At 49.1% G+C, this 17,712-nt stretch overlaps 1 protein-coding gene across 20 annotated transcripts in view; it reads right to left on the bottom strand.

The window, feature by feature from the left end:
• ANKRD27 (ankyrin repeat domain 27) overlaps nucleotides 1–17,712 on the bottom strand; it is a 51,144-nt gene that overhangs the window by 19,957 nt on the left and 13,475 nt on the right. For 18 of the 20 annotated variants that reach the window (XM_082438510.1, XM_082438509.1, XM_082438508.1 and 15 more), the window contains 16 exons: nucleotides 16,757–16,867; nucleotides 14,689–14,845; nucleotides 13,804–13,958; nucleotides 13,302–13,361; nucleotides 12,442–12,495; nucleotides 12,270–12,335; nucleotides 12,106–12,182; nucleotides 11,167–11,288; nucleotides 10,019–10,097; nucleotides 9,387–9,519; nucleotides 5,633–5,725; nucleotides 4,445–4,572; nucleotides 3,858–3,940; nucleotides 2,910–3,025; nucleotides 1,826–1,918; nucleotides 239–436 (listed from right to left, as the gene is read on the bottom strand). In XM_082438510.1, the coding sequence (XP_082294636.1) occupies nucleotides 239–436; nucleotides 1,826–1,918; nucleotides 2,910–3,025; nucleotides 3,858–3,940; nucleotides 4,445–4,572; nucleotides 5,633–5,725; nucleotides 9,387–9,519; nucleotides 10,019–10,097; nucleotides 11,167–11,288; nucleotides 12,106–12,182; nucleotides 12,270–12,335; nucleotides 12,442–12,495; nucleotides 13,302–13,361; nucleotides 13,804–13,958; nucleotides 14,689–14,845; nucleotides 16,757–16,867 (1,725 nt within the window). Of the gene's footprint in view, nucleotides 1–238; nucleotides 437–1,825; nucleotides 1,919–2,909; nucleotides 3,026–3,857; nucleotides 3,941–4,444; nucleotides 4,573–5,632; nucleotides 5,726–8,701; nucleotides 9,163–9,386; nucleotides 9,520–10,018; nucleotides 10,098–11,166; nucleotides 11,289–12,105; nucleotides 12,183–12,269; nucleotides 12,336–12,441; nucleotides 12,496–13,301; nucleotides 13,362–13,803; nucleotides 13,959–14,688; nucleotides 14,846–16,756; nucleotides 16,868–17,712 lie in introns of those variants that run through there. The other 2 variants (XM_082438516.1, XM_082438517.1) reach the window with 2 other exon arrangements.

Here is a 17,712-nt window from a genome sequence, read left to right as displayed (position 1 = left end):
GGCAAACTCTGCTGGGAGCAGCTCTTGGCATGACACTGAGAAAAATGCCTACTAAGATGGAAAATAAGATGAATAGGTAAAACCCATGAACGACCAGGTCCCGAGCGCAGCAGAGAGGATGCGGCCAAGTTCTAGCCTTGGGGACTAATGCACAGTGTGAACAGCACGGCCAAGACCTAAGCTGCGGATGCTGATATTGTTTAAAGTCATACTGCTGCTCCGAGATGAAAAAGGCTACCTTTGAGTTTAATGCACACTTGAGGGGCGTTTCCTTCAGCCTGTTCTGCATCTCTGTGGACGCTCCGTTCTGTAGCAACGTCTCTATGATGCTTTGGTAACCCCAGCGGGCAGCGATGTGCAGGGGAGTGTCTCCTTTCTCATTACCAATATCTAGTCTGCAGGACTGCACGTCATAGTAGACCAGAGCCTTCACACACTGCAAACAGAATAGGAAAGGCCACCGTGAACTCACACGCCCGGCCTCGGGCAGATCTGTGCAGCCCGCAGCCTCGGCCCACGTCCCAATTCGATCAAGGCACCATCTGCCAAGCAAACATACAGTAACAGAACATTAGACCTCCAGGGTTCCAGATCACCTGATCAGGACACATCGTTCCTGTTTTTTTTTTTTTAAAAGAACCCAACTGTCAATCAATAAGAAATGGCTGAATAAATTGTCACACATCATGTGCAGAAAGGAGTCACCAGAGCAGGCCTGAGACCGCCATCACTGGAAAGGCCTGCTTGCAAGGCTGGCGCCCTTGACTTGCGATGTTCCTTGGGAGCTTGGATTTGGGGAGTGTTCTCACAGTCCCCTGACTGATGAGAGGGGCTCACTGGGCCTAGTTTGTCCAACAGTGGTTTATGCTGAACACCTGCTGTCCTTCTGGGAGTCTGGAATGTTGAAATGTTCTAGGCAAAAGGGTGTTCACACGACCGGCCTCCAACCAAAATCTTGGGCATTGAGTCCCTAATGAGCTTCCCGGGTGGAAAACACTTTGCACGTGTTGTTAACGACTCGTTGCTGGAGGAATAAGCTGTCCTGAGTGACTCCACAGGGAGATGCTCTTGGAAGCCTGCACCTCGTTTCCTCCGGACTTCGTCCTTGGACCTTCCCTTTGGCTGATTTTGCTCTGTGTCCCTTTACTGCAATAAATCACAGCTATGAATACAACCATATGCTCATCCTGTGAGCCCTCCTAGCGAACCACTGAACTGGGGAGTGGTCTTAAGGTTCCTGACACAACACACGTCATAGACTTTGTGTAGCGATTACAGAACGGGTTAGATCTACATTTATTGACCTATGGGATATCCATGATTAAGTTAGGAAAATAAGCTGCATAAAATTGTGTAGGGTATGATCTCGTTTTCGCTCATCAACCACCTAACCCAGGCTCAACCCACGTCTGTATAAATCTACCCGGATATTACCATGGAGAGAAGCGAGAGAGTGGTTAGGAAAAAAAGTAACACACACACACACAGAGTTAAATATTAAGCAAACATGAAAATGATGAAATTCCTTGATATTTCTTTAAAAATATAAAATGTAAAAATTGAGTATGAAGAAAGGTAAGAAGCAGATGGTAGCGGGGATGAATGCACATGATTTCATTTCAGGAAAAGACAATTACGTTTTAGATTTCTGTTATTTCAATACAGCATCTGTAATGTGTTTTTAAATTTTTTAATTAAAAAAATTATCTGCCAAATGTTCCAATAACTGTCGACATAAAATACGACATTCAACCAACTGGAAATTCACTTTTCTCTGTGAGAAAGGGTAAACACGGCCGCCCTCGGCGCAGCAAGGACCACTTACGTCTTCGTGGCCGTAGGTGCAGGCCAGGTGCAGAGGGGTGTTGCCGTTGTTGTCTTGCACTTCGGCGCTGGCTTTGTAGTGCAGCAGCAGCAGCTTCCAAAGGAGAGGGGAGCGCAGTGAGCACCAGCAAGCCCGGGAGCGCAGGCGCGTGCTTCCGCAGGAGCACGGCCTCCAGCCTCACCGCGGGAAGTCGCTGGTCTCCATTTTCAACCTTATCTACTTACACTACAATTAAAATTATGTCAATCCTATAATGGAAAGTAATCTGAAAAGGAATATATACTATATATAAAGAGAGAAATACATTATATATATATACACACACACACACACATATCTGAATCACTTTGCTATACACCTGAAACTAACACACTGTAAATCAACTATACTTTGAAACAAGAAAATTTTTTAATTTTAAAAAACAAAAGCAAAAAATATTATCATCACTCTCATCCTTCCTGATAAAAAGTTTAGAGATAACTTAAAAAAAAAAAAAAGAGTGGATATATGTTTATGTATAACTGATTCACTTTGCTGAACACCTGAAACTAACACAACATTGTAAATCAACTCTACTCCAATAAAAGTTAAAAAAAGAAAAAAGAAAGAAAGGAAAACAACCCCCATCAATCACTAGCAGTAACTGAGGCACTTTATGTACCAAACAACTTAAGCTGAAATTGAAACATCACTGATTGGCAAAATAATTTTGCCTTTCTAGTTTCTGGCCCGTCTTCTCATCAGTAGGTGTTAAGTCTACGGGAAAGTCCATCTCGGGGCCCTATTTAAAATATTTCTAGTATCCTGGGGGTGGGTGAAGGAAAATCCTATCTCATTATTAAAAAGTATGATACCAAAAAAAAAAGTTTAGAGATTAAAAAAAATCTACAGCCCTACCCTTCTTCCCCCATATTACCGTGACATTTCAAATCTACACCTAACAGCTTTTGCCCAGCAGACCCTCGGCGAGGTGCCTGAGACCCCAGCCCTCCCTGCGGCCCAACCAAGCCAGCGTGGAACACAGGAGGGGCCAGCCCTGCCAAGCCGCGCGCAGAGCCCAGCCCGTCCGAGCCCAGCTGCTCACCGTCACGCTCTGACAGCCCTTCTGACACGCGAGATGGAGCGGGGTGGAGCCATGGTAGTCTGTAGCGTTCACCACCGCGCCCTTGGAAACCAGAAAGTCGATGAGAGACGCCTGCCCTACAGAACAGAAGGGAAGAGAGCAGGCTTTCCAAACCCTGCAAGCGAAGCCACGGCATTATTTCACCCTCTCATCCCCCGGCACGAGACACACCGGGAGGCATTTTTCTGCTTGGGGGGAACCAGTGCTAACGTGAAGTCAGACTCTGCAGGTTCCAAACACTCTGGGGTGGCCCCTGGAGGGGACTCGGCTCCAGTCCAGCCCCCAGACACAGAAGGTAGGAGAAAAGAGCCTTAGATGTCCACAGAAGAGTCCATGGTGCATCAATCCACAGGATGGAATATCGTGCAACCAGTAAAAAAATACTGACACGGAGAAATGTTCTTAACGTGTCACCAAGTGAAAAAAGCACCGTACAGAAAAGTATGATCCCCACAGCATCATCTGTTTTATACACACACACTCACAAGCATGCTGACATTTCAGACAGTCATGAATCAAAATGATCTCTGGGAGACAGAAGGATGGCGGGTGATACTACAGATGTTTGTGTTTGTGTTTTCTACCTTGAATGCACACATTTTTTTTTGCATGTGCACTTTAAAAGACAGTATAGCACAGAGAACTATATTCAATATCCTATGATGAACCATACTGGAAAAGAATGTTTAAAACAAAAGAATAATAAAATAAATTAAAGACACTAAAGTTATTTTTTTTAAAGGAGGAGTATAAGAACCCCAATTCTGAGGCCATTCTCATAGTGCAGATTCAAGCCTTCCCTGGCTGGACCACCAGCCCAGGGGCAGCGCCAGGCATCCACACGGTGAGACCCAGCAGCCACCCTCTCTCTGCAGGGCCGCCCTCGGCCCCATCCCTTTGCCCACGTACCGCAGAGGGCAGCCACATGGAGCGGTGTATGACCCCTGTCGTCTCTGGAAAATGGAGTAACAATGGAGGGGTCATTCAGCCTCCTAAAAGAGAAAGAGGATACAGAGAAATACACCAGGGTCCTGGGACAAGAAGACAGATCTCCGGGTATGATCCAAGCTGGGTCTCCTCTACCGTGTCCCAGAGAGCAGAAGCCCCGACTTCTGCAGGGCCTCTCTCCCCGCCCACCCCTCCAGGCCTTGACAACCAGCAAAAGAGCCCAATAAGGATAAGGGGAAACCAAAAAGGTTACAGGCGGGAGCTGACAGTCCTCCCATCCTAAAACCCACTTTCCGAGCCTGGGGCACGCCCTCTGCCCACCTCCCCTGGTAAAGCAGCCAAGCAGGGTGCCAGCTATGTTTACAATCTTTATTCCACCTGATTCTCCAAAGGGGCAGACGTTACTCTCTCCACTTCACAGCAGAGGAAGCAGAGTGCAGCAAGGATAAGTTCCTTATTCCAAATCTCACAGCAAGCAAGTGGGAAAGTTCCGCCCAGGCCCCGAGTCTCCCCCTTCCTGGCACTGAGCCCACATAGGACCCTCGTACCCAGAGACGAGTTTCTCACAGTCATCACAGAAGCACAGAGGGTGACACATCTTTTGGACGGCATCTTTATCTCGGTCTTCCTGGCTCAGAACTCTTTCCACTTCTTTCTGGTTACCTGATGCGATGTGCTAAAAAGTGACATCAAAAGCACTACTGATATGAAGGAACTATTCGCTCTCTAAGATGTGAATTTTCTGAGCTTCCTTACAGAAACACACATCTACGTATGGATGATGAAACAATTTGCTCTCTGGGACTTGTTTCAAAATAATTTGGGTGGATGGGGAAAAGTGGGGGGGTGGATAGAAATGAAACAGGATTGGGAGATGGCTACGCAGGGGTTCCTTCATTGCACTACTCTCTTTTATTTTTATAAATGTTAGGGTTTTTCCAAAACTAAAAAAAACAACAATATGACAAAATTTCCAGAGCAACAGGAGTAGGGGGGCAATACATCCTGAGCCTTGGTGTAGATTTTGACCCCTCATTAGAGGGTCAAATCGTCTTGTAATCTAATAGAGCCTTGGTTTGCAGAACAGCTGCAATTATCACAAGACCCCATCAACAAGCAAACCTGCAGGGCTCACCCCTGTGATGCCTGGATGTATTCCCCACAGGGAGTGAGATGTTCTGAGGGGTGCATAGCTCTGGGTCCTCCATGGAACCCACTCTGGCCCCGGGTGGCCCTCTGACGACTGCCTCGTAGGGAACCTCGCCAGCCTCCCAGCGGTAGATCAGATCTGAGGAAGGAGCCGCCTGCCTGTGCCTGAGGATCAAACCACCACCACGTGCCTTGCTCCCAGCCCGGCACACTCACACACACATCTGCAACTGGGGCTCCCGGAGCCGAGAAGAGGCACCAGTTCTGGCAGAGCTGCCAGTGAGGTGCCACTGAGCTGACTGTGAAGGACCGGCCATGTTTTGCCAGATGGGGAGAGGAGGACAGCCGGGCAGAGGGTTCCACACGCAGGGCCCGGTGCCCTCGCTATGCTGCCCAGAGGGGCTACAGCGCAGCGCACGCCGGGGGAGACGGGCAGCCGAGCTGATCCAGCGTCCCTATCCCTCCCTCGAGCACAAAACGAACTCCTGCATTGAACTACGCGGACCACCCTGATGGATTCTACAGAGGTGTGGGAGGATGGAGGGCCCCTCACACATCTGTGCCCGCAGGACCTCTGCGTGTCTTACCTGAAACAAGCAGTCAATGGGAGTCGAGGTCATCTGAGACAGCAAGCTCATTCTCTGCTTAAGGAACAGTCTGTCGCCAAATCCCTCGGACTCCTGCAGGAAAAGCCGACAATCCGTTTTATCACACGTCATGAGCTGTCAGTGCAGATCCTTGAAAACAGAGGACCCAGGCACGATCCCTGCTGTTTCCCACAAAACAGGACCGGCGGTGCCTCTCCCCGCCCCAGGGAGCCGCACAACAGACCCCCATCAGGCTGGCAGAGGGGCTCCCCGTCTGCCTCGCCAGGAAGTGGGGCTCTGATGACAGCTTCCCGGCAGGAATCTGGGAGGGGGCAGCATGCTGGCTCCGTGTGTGTGTGTGTGCGTGTGCGTGTGTGTGTGTGTGTGTGTGTGCGTGTGTGTGTGTGGAATGTGGCATCTCTCAGTGTGGAATGTGGCACGCACACAGCACCATCCCCCACGTGGAAACCTGGGTTGTCCCGGCCTCCCCCTCCTCTCAGAACATCTGTCCTAATGCCTGCAGAGCCCCTGTCCGCTGCATCTTACCTGGGCCCACAGACAGAGGAACCATGTGACAGGCTGGTCTACCCTTCCCAGTGTGAACCAGCAAGAGAGAGAAGGGTCCTGCTTTTTGAACATACTTACTAAGACATCAGACAACACGGCCACTGGCCCGAAGTCCAATAAAATATGGGGTCCACCCCAATGAATAAACTCAGGTCTTCATAGTGCAGGTAATTTTTACCTAGATATAGAAATCTAAAAATCTATCCTTTCTCTATGAAATCATTTCTAGTGAGACACTTCAACGCTCACTTGAGCACCTGTGACTAAATTGGTAACAAATTAACTTCCTTGAAAAGAATCTTGGTGGGAGACAGATGGAATTGTTTCCAGCCAGCTGCTGCCAGAAGAACTCACCAAACCCTGAGAAAATTATGGGAACATTTCTCTCTGTGGCCCCCTAGGTTCTGATGAAGAGGTCCAGTTAAAGAGAGAGCTGTCAGCACTTCTGGGGCCCACTGCCAAGCAGGGCCCCTCACGCCAGCCGCCCTCACGGGGGCGTCTTGGCAAACAAACACCAACCCTCAGACGTAGAGCCACCTTTGCTCCCAGTCGGTATATGCTGTGTAAGGCTCGATCAACCTGTTTTATTCAGGGATTTACAGCTGAGCTGTAAATCAGAGAAACATCAACGACCTTATTGTTCAGGTAAATTTGGAGCTCTTTCCCCCACTTAGGTGACTGTTTGAAGGGCACTGATGAAAAGAGGCAGGTCTTCCAGGACTGACTGGTCAGGGAAGGATGAGCAACCAGAAGAGATAGCGTATCAGCTAAGACCAATTCGGGAAAAGGGTAAATACTATTTATTGGAAGCCCAGTATTGTGAAAAAGACCTGCAAAGCTGGAGCAGAGAAGGGTGGAGAGCCTTTCAAGGTTCTCCTCCATTTTTTTCTGTCCACAAAGGTAAATCTAGAGTCATCCCAGTAATGGTTATTTTCAAAAAAGCTCAAGTCTTCATTAATGAACATGCTTAAAGAATGTTTACGGTCATCTCAAGTATGATTATGTCTTGGGGAGAAAATTTCTGGGAAACTACATTATAGTATATAAAGAGTCAATAGTAAAACATTATTTGATTTCCTAACACTTAGTCCTTAATGCTTTTCAGAAACCTCACCTGCTGTGTGGAGATACACTTGGGCTCTTCCCCCGGGAAATTCCATCAATACCAACAAGCAGCCGTGGGCTCGCACTTTCCTAGATGGAACTGCACTAAGGCACAGGCAATGCCACAGACGGAATCCCAACGCTGGCATCACAAAAGACAAGGAAGCCACCACAACACCTGCTCTGTCCATAAAGGTAAAAGGACATCTCTCAGGCCTGACCCACTCAAGACCCAAGGCTCGGGCTCCATAGCCAGCCGAGAGGATGATGCAACCTTGTCGCAAGTCCAGGGGGACCAACCACCCTCCAATCCGGGAGGGCAGGACCAGGGTCTGACAGCCCAGACAAGAGGGGCGCACTAGGCTGTGTCCCCCCCTTGCCCACCCAAGCTCATGGCCATCCTTGGGGCTATCCACACAGGATGCACCAGAGAGCCAGGAAACAGAGACATCCAGATGCAGGTGTTGCAAGATCAAGGAAGGGCATCAGTATCACTTCACACTTCGAAAAGGCACTTTCAAATATGCCATTTGATCCTCGCAACCACCTGGCAGGGGTGAAATACACAACACGATCCCCAGTGTAGACAGGAGGGACAGAGGCTCAGAGAGACAAACAGACTTGCCCAAGGGCTGCACGCAAACCAACACCAGCACAAGAGGGGCCGCCCCTCAAACACTCCCACAAGCCCACTTGGAATATTTTCTGAAGGAAAAGTGTGTGTGAGAAGCTGCCTGTTAGAGTTTGGTCAACTACCTCTCTACTCTCTGGCCAAAGGCCTTCAAGCATTGGACTTCCTGCCTACATGCCACGGAAAGTAAGAAAGCAGGATGGTTGTGGTACAGGATGGGTGCAGCAAGGGGGGATGGGAGCACCTTCAAGAGGTGGGCACCTCCCTCCAGGTGACAAGGGGCACCCCTGGCCCCAGCAAGGAGCATCAGGCAAGTCCTCTGCAGGGTAGTGGGTCCAGGAGGGGAGACCCATCAGAAGGAAAGAACCAGAAGGGCAGGGCCATGATGGAAAACCTCCGCAGGCACCACGGGAACAACACGTGTTCCTAGAACCTCACAGAAGACAATTCAAACTAAGAAATCTTGCTGCCCAACTCTGGAAGTGAGCAGCATTTCTTTTTTTTTTTTTTTTTTTTATAAATTTATTTATCTATTTATTATTTTATTTTTGGCTGCACTGGCTCTTTGTTGTTAGGCGCGGGCTTTCTCTAGTTGCGGGGGCCACTCTTCGTTGCGGTGCACAGGCTTCTCATTGCTGTGGCTTCTCTTGCTGCGGAGCACAGGCACTAGGCATGCCGGCTTCAGTAGTTACGGCATGCACGCAAGGCTCAGTAGTTGCGGCATGCAAGGCTCAGTAGTTGTGGCACACAAGGCTCAGTAGTTGTGGCTCGTGGGCTCTAGAGCGCAGGCTCAGTAGTTGTGGCGCACGGGCTTAGTTGCTCCGTAGCATGTGGGATCTTCCTGGACCAGGGCTTGAACCCGTGTCCCCTGCACGGGCAGGCAGATTCTTAACCACTGGGCCACCACGGAAGTCCCAGGACTCTTGGTTTTTAATACAGAAATCTCTTCATTCGATTGATTTCAACTTTGCAATTTCTGTGAGTACTGTCACGTTTTGCTGGTTGGTATGCAGTGAAATAAGCCAGCAGGTGCAATCTTGGTTCAAGAGTCTCACAGTTCTCATGGGAACATAATCACCTCCACTAGCCAAAGCTCACCAACCAACCAAGAAAATAATAATAGGGCCACTGAGTCCTGAAAACTGCAGACGTTAGTAATCTCATCTCTTGCCCATCATGATCAGGATACCCCAATTCACCGCTTCTAGCTTCCCCTTCTGCCCGTGTGCTTTTGAGGATGACAAGGATTAATGAAGCAGATCAACAATGTGAAAGCCAAGATAACACACAAACTTTCACAACCTACCGGGTGCTAGTGTTCACTCACTGGGCTGAGGCCCCATTCTCTCGGGAGAGCATCTCTGACTGCCCCTCCCCCACACCACCCTGAGAACCCCATCACACACGCCGTGACACCCACAAAGAAAGGGCAGAGAAGGAGGGAGGTCTCACCGGTGGCTTAATGGAGAGGCTTCCCTGCCGAATATACTCAATTGCAGCCTCAACTGAGGTCAGGCAGTATCCCAGTTCGTCTTTTGCTGAGCTGCTAAATCTGAAGTTTTTGATATAACTCAAATTTGCCATCCTAATAAAAGGAAGAAAAAAGTTTTATTGTTGTATACCCAATTAACACTTTGGCAGAAACAGTGCTATTGGCTCCATCATCAAGTCGGTTAGCTCCTGGGAGCTAGGGCTGCTTCTCCCTGGATCTTTATTTAGAGGGAGCACAATTAGGAAAATAAGTAAAGCTACTTGCGACTTTCCTGGAATGGGCTAGCTTTTAGAAAGCTGGTTATTATAAAGGGAACTTGCATCTCTGTGGGAAAAGGACGGGCTTTGGCGCCAGACAGAATTGGAGTCTGCTTCCCGCTCAGCCACTGACTAGCCACATGCTCCAGAATGAGAAACGTAAGCTCGCTGGGCCTCAGTTTCCCCACCTGTACATGGAAGGACAGCCACCCCTTGCAGGATGAAGGCAGGGCAGTACCTGGCTCATAAGGGGCACTCAGTTTCCTAGACTGACACTAAAACCACCCCAGTACAGTGCTGCCATTTTGAAAAAGCATTTTAACAAAAAATATTACCAATTAGGGATCTCTGTTTTCACAAGCAAATACAACAGGACTGATAGCAGATCATCAGCACACATGGTCTCCAAGTTAACTGCAAGGGAGAAACACATGTTCAAAGCCATCCTGGGACTCAAATGGACCGACAAGTGTTATCAACTCCCCACCACCATCCAACCCACAAAACCACAATCCAGGAAGATGAGACATCAGGGAGAAATTCAATCGCACAACTTCCTTTCTACTGTCCTGAACAGATGTCAGACTCCAGGGGAAAATGAAGGCTTAGCATCCTCAGACCATGTGCAGAAGAAGCAAACTGCAAGCAGACCACCCCTTGCTACCTCCCGGGACAGATAAAGAGCCCGAGGAAGTCGGCAATGGTGGATACAACTTGAAGGTGTGCCAGAGCCACTGCCAAAAGCCTCTTTCCTCCTGGGATCATTTCTGTTTTATACACCTCAGAGTCTAATGCCGATTTGCAGCTTGACTCTATTTTTTTCATTAAAATTTTAAGTAATCCATTCACACATTTAAAATTTCAAACAGTACAAAGAGCAAACCGTGCACATCTCTCCCATCCCTGCCACCCAGACTTCTTTCCCAGAGGCCACTGCTGTTGCTTCCCCCGTACCTGTCCACAGACAGTCTATGATCTCCCCATTGTATATATGGATACAGAGTCGCCCCCCTTTCCGCAATGCTGCCGGAAGGGTACCGTACACACTCCTGTTCATTTCATTCATCGATAATAACGCTTCGAAGATCACCCCCTATCTGCCCACACAGATCTGCCTTCTCATTACTTTGTTCTTATTTTGTTTTTACTTTTTATAATGGAAAATTTTTAATGTATACAAAATTAGAGAGAACAACTTAACAGTTGAACCCCCATGTTTCCATCACCAGTTTGGCTCGTTTTTGAGGCCGCTGCTTCTCCGCCAGCATTTTCTCACCCTAAAGATGCCCCACCTGTTCCCCCCACCGACCCCCATTACTAGGCACCCACTCCTCAGATCAGACTCCGGGGCACTCACACGGAAATGCTCTGCTGCACAACAACCCATCTCTGTGACCCTTTAAGACGGCACTGCTTCTCAACAGATGTTTGCATCTGGACGTATGCAGCCACCCCACTGCCAGCCCCTTCCCCGAGCACACACCTCTCTGGCTGGGAGACTGGGTGATCAGCTGCACCACCTTCCGCAAACAAGCCAGCTTCTGCTGCGGGGACGTGCACCTGTTCAGCTGAGCCAGCTCCCTCTTGGCACGAGGTATGTTGAAGCTGCAAAATAGTTTGGAAAGTGACCACGTAAGACCACGGTGTGAGGGCCCTCCTTCTTGGATCTAATCCCATACCTCAGATTCACATTTCTTACAGCAAACCGTAAGTAAAGACAAACAAAACTAGAAACTCAGAAGTAATCTGACTCGGGTCACTGGCAAAACCCAGCAGCTTTCAAGGTGCCAATCAAGCTGCCAGGTGATGTAGCTGCACCAGAAAATTAGAAAAAAAAAATCAGCAATCCTTAGCCCCAGAGTGAAATAGGCCAATGGGCGGGGGGGAGTTTAGACATAAACAGTTTAGATTTTTTTTTTTTTTACTTTTTGGCTGAGCTGCGCGGCATGCGGGATCTTAGTTCCCCAACCAGGGATCGAACCCGTGCCCCTGCAGGGAAGCACGAAGTCTTAACCGCTGGACCACCAAGGAAGTCCTTAGACATTTTTGTAATAAAATGAAACTTAATCCAAAAGGAGATGCCCCTAAGGCAGGGGTCCCTCAGACTGGCAGGTGAGGAGAGACATCTGTGTGCAGGGCCCACTTGGGTGAGCTGCGTGCCTGCCCAGAGACCAGCTGTGTACGACCCCACCCCTTCTGGCTCCCACTCACCGGATGCTGGCAGACGGGTACAGGAGCATGCCAGCTCCAAAACAGTCATCTGCCAACTTCAGCCCCTTTATCTTTGGTCACAAATAACTACCCTGCTCCACGGTCTGAACCACGTCAAATCAGTGCCGCCACTGCTGCTTTGGGGGTGGGGGGGGATGGCGAACGGTGCCCCAGCCCCTGAGGACACGGCCACAGCAGCGCAAACCCTTACCTGAACTCAGGTTTCACACCAATATCCTTCTGCTGAAGATCTTGAAGGCTCCTTGTGATTTTGTTAAAGGCAGCATCCTAACAAGAGATTTTAATGACGCTTCAAATGTCTTAAAAGGCTTAGAACAGGGCTTCCGTCCTGGATGATGATGATGGAGAACCTACCTCGCTTGCTTCCATGGTCCCCACATATTTAAAGATCAGGTCGTAAATATCGTGCTGGACATACATCTGTGAAATCAACGGGACCCAGTTCAAGGCATGTGAGTGGGGGGTGGGCAACAAAGGAGCCCCCGGCACTGCCGTCTTCTCTCCCCTCGCTGCCCTGGCCCCTTACCTCTACAGCCTGCTTCATCAGGTTCATCTGGGCCTCCTGCTTGGCGAGCACTTTCTGGAGGACAAGACGAGTACAGTTACAGAGCATGCACTAGCATGTGGGCAAACTGTAAGTCTCTCTCTCTCTTTTTTTTTTTTTTTTTGGTTTACTTAGTTGATTCACAATGTTGTGTTAATTTCTGCTGCACAGCACAGTGGTTCAGTTATACATATATATACCTTCTTTTTTTTTTTTTTTTTTTTTTTAATTTTTATTTATTTATTTATTTTTAATTTATGGCTATGTTGGGTCTTCGTTTCTGTGCGAGGGCTTTCACTAGTTGTGGCAAGTGGGGGTCACTCTTCATCGCTGTGCGCGGGCCTCTCACTATCGCGGCCTCTCTTGTTGCGGAGCACAGGCTCCAGACGCGCAGGCTCAGTAATTATGGCTCACGGGCCCAGCCGCTCCGCGGCATGTGGGATCTTCCCAGACCAGGGCTCGAACCCGTGTTCCCTGCATTAGCAGGCAGATTCTCAACCACTGCGCCACCAGGGAAGCCCGCCTTCTTTTTTTTATATTCTTTTCCATTATGGTTTATCACAGGATGTTGAATATAGTTCCCTGTGCTATACAGTAGGACCTTGTGGTTTGTCCATCCTATATATAATAGTTTACATCTGCTAACCCCAAACTTCCACTCCATCCCTCCTCCAACCCTCTCCTCCTCGGCAACCACCAGTCTGTTCTCTATGTCCGTGAGTCTGTTTCTGTATCGTAGATAGGTTCACTTGTGGCATATTTTAGATTCCACGCATAAGTGATATATGCTATTTGTCTCTCTCTTTCTGGCAAGTCTCTCTTTTGAACGTCGTGCTGCTTACCAGGTGGGAGTCCCTCAGCAGCTGCTGGAGGCATCTGGTGTAGAGAGCATTCACGGAGTCCTGTGCAACACAGAGCAGAGAAAGAGGTCACCCTCGTGATCCGAGGCCACGACACAAAACCAGGACGTGTAACGTGTCCTGGGGCAAAGAGAACATTTCACAAAATGGATTTCCTGGGTGACAAGCTCTAAATCCTAAAGCAAGCTTATCAAATCAAGTGTGTGATTTGTTTTTCAACTTTTTTTAGGTATATGCGTTAAAAGTAGGGAAAAAATCCCCCTTAGGGTTAAGATAGATGATAACGATATTCATTTTTATACTTCTCTGTGATTTTCAAGTTTTCTACAGTGGTCTGTACTACTTTTATAGGTAAAAAGAAACATTTAAACAAAACTTCCAATGATGGAGGCAGCAAAGTTACAGAGTGAACCGAGAGGGATCCTGGTGCTCTGAACTGGCCTGAGACAAGGCACGCCTAGCAAAGCAAGACACGGCCACTGACTATGTGATGACGGAGGCTCTTCCTTTCACACTCTCTGAACGCTCGCTGGAAAGAGGCAATGTTCCTGTCGAATCTCTCTGCATGTCTTCCCAAAAACTCTCTCACATCTTCGATGGTTTTCAGGGAAAAGGCATCTGAGGGTGTTGAAGGCTCTTCTGAAAAAAAGACAGAGGGTCGGGCTGGCTGAAAGCTTCACTGTTTCCTAACAGGGCAAGTCCCACAACCCTTTGCCCTGCTCCTCTGGGATCTGAGGCTCCATCTTCCACAGGAGGAGAGGGATGACCTTATTTCAAGATATCGCCCAAGAGCAGCCCAGTTGGGGGTCCAGAGAGCCTGGTCCTCTTGAAGCCCTTTCCTGGGACCAAACCTGAATTATCTGGGACCCTAGGCATGACCTGTGAGGCTGTGGTGAGGAAGCCCTGATTCCTGACAATAAGAGCCTCGGATAGGAGCGTTTGGCACATTAATTGTTATCTCAACTTCGTGGGGTACCCAAGAATTATTATCTGTTAAAAATAATGAGATCTCAAAGAGGCACAGCAGTGGGGCTGGGTGGGTAATAATGCTGTAAGAGGGAGCCCTAAAGCCGAGGCCCAGAGACAAAGCCAGGGCTGCCACTTTGCACAACTCCAGGGGGCGACATTCCCGCTAAGGTCTATGTGTGTAACATCCAACATGTACAACCACACACAGCAGCCTAATCCACATCACCTTGGCTCAAGATGACTTTCTGATTAAGTTTTAGGGGGAATTATTGTAAACAGTTATGCAGGTTTCTAGCGGGCTCTTGAATATTTTATAGGATGTTTACAACAGCTGCGTCAGGAGGAAGTTCAACAAGCACGTTTCTCCGAATCAGGAGAAAGGGGTTTTCTCCCAGAATACCTGAACTCTCTCTCTTTTCCAAAGGATGGGCTATGCACAGTATGCTGAAACTTTCTTCTTTTTCATTGTAGAAAGTTTCTTCAAAGAGAATGGGCACTGAGAGAAGACAGGCGAAACCAGCTCCTAGTTTAATCCTGTTTCCTTGGATAAAGACATCCTGGAACAAGAGAGCCGTCACTGCACCAGCAGCCCGTGTGACTGCCGACCCCTCTCAGCCTGGTCCGCATCCGGCACTTCACCCCACCCGCCTGCCTCTGCTCCAGTGTGGGTTTGCCAGGGGCACCAACACTCTTCCAGCTTGCTTTCTGGTGCTAAAATGTTTTCTTCCCTCTTTGTTCACCCTGTCACTCCAGCTACATAGTACCCTGATCCTTTTCACATGTTGCAACCCAAAAGCACTGTACCCGCCACAAAAGGAAAAAGTAAGAAGGTTCTCCTCTCTGAATAAGAGATCAGAATGACCCGATGCTGCAACCCGGCAGCGCCGAAGGATGCGCGCTGCATCCCCTCCACGGCTCATCACTCTGGCCGTGGCCAAGGTGCCCGGGAGGACCAGCCACGATGAGCCCAGTGCCTCTGTTCTCTTGGTAGATTTGGGTACCGGGAAGAGAACAAGTAAACTGACGGGCAGCTGTGGTGAGCAGACCCCTGGCAGGAAAATAGCAGCATGCTTGGGAACCACAGGGCTGCAGACCACCCCTCACCCCAGACTGGTGTACTGGTACCCACCCCCCTGGACCCATCCCTCCTCAACCCCCCCAGTGCCCACGGCCCCAGCTACACCAGTGTGGGCCCCCACTGCTGACGGCGGGTAGGCTGGGGACCACGGCCAGTCCTGACCAGGGATGGAACCTCCCCCTCTTGGAACCTAGCTGCTTCCGCTTAAAAAAAATAAGAGAATGCCTACCCCAAAGTTAACATCAACAATGAGACAGACTGACGTCACGTGCCTCCTGACACGATGCACTGAGAGAGATAAAACACCCTTCCGAGGCGTTCCTACTGAAAAGGCATAACTGCGATCTAATCATGGGAAACATCAGAGAAACCCACACTGAGGGAGAGTCTACAAAGCAAGACAAAAATGTCAATGTCATGAAAGACACAGACTGAGGAACCGTTCCAAATGGAAGGAAACTAAAAAGACTAACCACTGAATACACTGCATGATCCCAGACGTGATCCTGGATCTAAAAAAATAGATCTTTTTTGCTATAATAGGGTATTACAACTAGCAGAATTTGTTGAAGGACAGTATGCTGGGACTTCCCTGGTGGTCTAGTGGTTAAGACTCTGCACTTCCAATGCAGGGGGCGTGGGTTCAATCCCTGGTCAGGGACTAAGATCCCACATGCCGGGATGCGGCCAAAAAAACCAAAAAAGATTTAAAAAGGACAGTATGTTGGAGAAGCGTATTCTATCAATGCTAAATTTTCTGTGTGATCACTATGCTGTATTACATAGGAAACACACGTTGTTTTGAAGCAAAGGGACATGGTGTCTGCAACTCTTACTCTCTCTGAAAAATGTTCAGAAAAAGTAATAATGTGTGTGTGTAGACAGATAGAGAGATAGACAGATGGATAGATGGGGATAGGGGTGAGGAAATAAAACAGATGTGGCCAAAATGCTAACAGTTGACCAATCTGGGCAGAAAGGTATGTGAGAGTTCTCTATACCTTACTGAAACTTTCTATAGGTTTGAGATGATTTCAAAACAAAAAATTCTTAAATTAGAAATTCATCCCTGATCCCAAGGGCACTGGGGATAAACAGCCTGCTCTGACAGGGCCTCTCTGGGGAGGTGTCCCAGCCACTCCCCGACTCCCCGGCAGGAGACCCGTGGGCTGAGGGAGAGGTGCCCGGCCCCGCCTCACCTCCTGGCTGCAGCCAGGACCCTGCTCCCCACCGCCAGCCCCTCCGCCCTCAAAGGTAGCTGGGCTGCTGTGGTATCAAAGCCGTCATGTAACACAGACGTGAACGGGTGAGAAGCAGGATTCACTCCCCTCCCCCACTCCCAAACACTGAGTGAGTGGCCCTGGTTGACCCACAAGAAACGAAAGAATACCTTTCCATTTAAGGTCTGAAAGTGTTCTTCCACTGGGATCAAAATGTAGGACTCAAACTGACAAGTAGACTGAACACTGCCTGACAGGCTTCCTTTGCAGGGTACTAACACCTGGAAAAAAAAAAATTAGGGTGAATACTCAAGAGACATGTCATTTACAAATTCAGCAGAACACGAGGCATCCAAAGACGCTCCAACGGAACTGCCATGGGGACCTGCTGGCAGAGAGAACCTCTGGGGTCACTGGTCAAAGTCGCAGCAGCTGATCTGGTGTCACTGTGATGGAAGCTGAGGCCCCCACCCAGCCAAGGGAGGCAGCACACGCCTCTTCCATCCCGGGGCCTCAGACCGGAGGGCTCACTCCCACCCCGCTAGGCTCTCCCTGCAGCTACCCCAGGGGCCCACTGTCCTCAGCAGGCTCAGGAATGATTCCAGATGAAGAAACGACAGTTTGGAAAGTACAGAAAAGTGAAACTAAAAAATCACACGGAATCCCACCACCTGAATGATAAATGCAGCACAATGAAGACAGTTTCCTTCCCGTCTTCTTTCTATGCTTTTTTAAGCTGAACTGTGATCACAGTTTGTTTTACCAGCCACAGAAATACCGTTTCCTACTGCAGGCTGCCACCTCCACCAGAGATGTCTCAGGTGCCAGACTGTGTCTCTGGGGCAGGCTCAACCTGAAACGTGAATTTTGGCCCCACTGTGGCCACCATGCTGACCGGGCGCCAGCTTCTTTGCTCAACGCAGCAAAGGCAAGGAGCTGCCCTGGCAACCACACGTGGATCTGTGCTTGGCCCAGGGACTCAGCGTTTAAGAGGAATCTCTCAGATTCAAGTACACCTGGAAGACGACGACCAAAGTGGTGAAGTCCCTCAGAGCCCCAGCTCCTAAAGCAGCCTGGCACAAGGCAAGCAGCTTCTGCACTATCCCCACTGTACAGACAAGGAAAC

The sequence above is a fragment of the Balaenoptera physalus genome (assembly GCF_965194825.1).
Source record: "Balaenoptera physalus genome assembly, chromosome: 19".
NCBI lineage: Eukaryota > Metazoa > Chordata > Mammalia > Artiodactyla > Balaenopteridae > Balaenoptera > Balaenoptera physalus.
The sequence above is the reverse complement of the archived record's forward strand: the minus strand, read 5'-3'. Positions and strand labels throughout refer to the sequence as shown.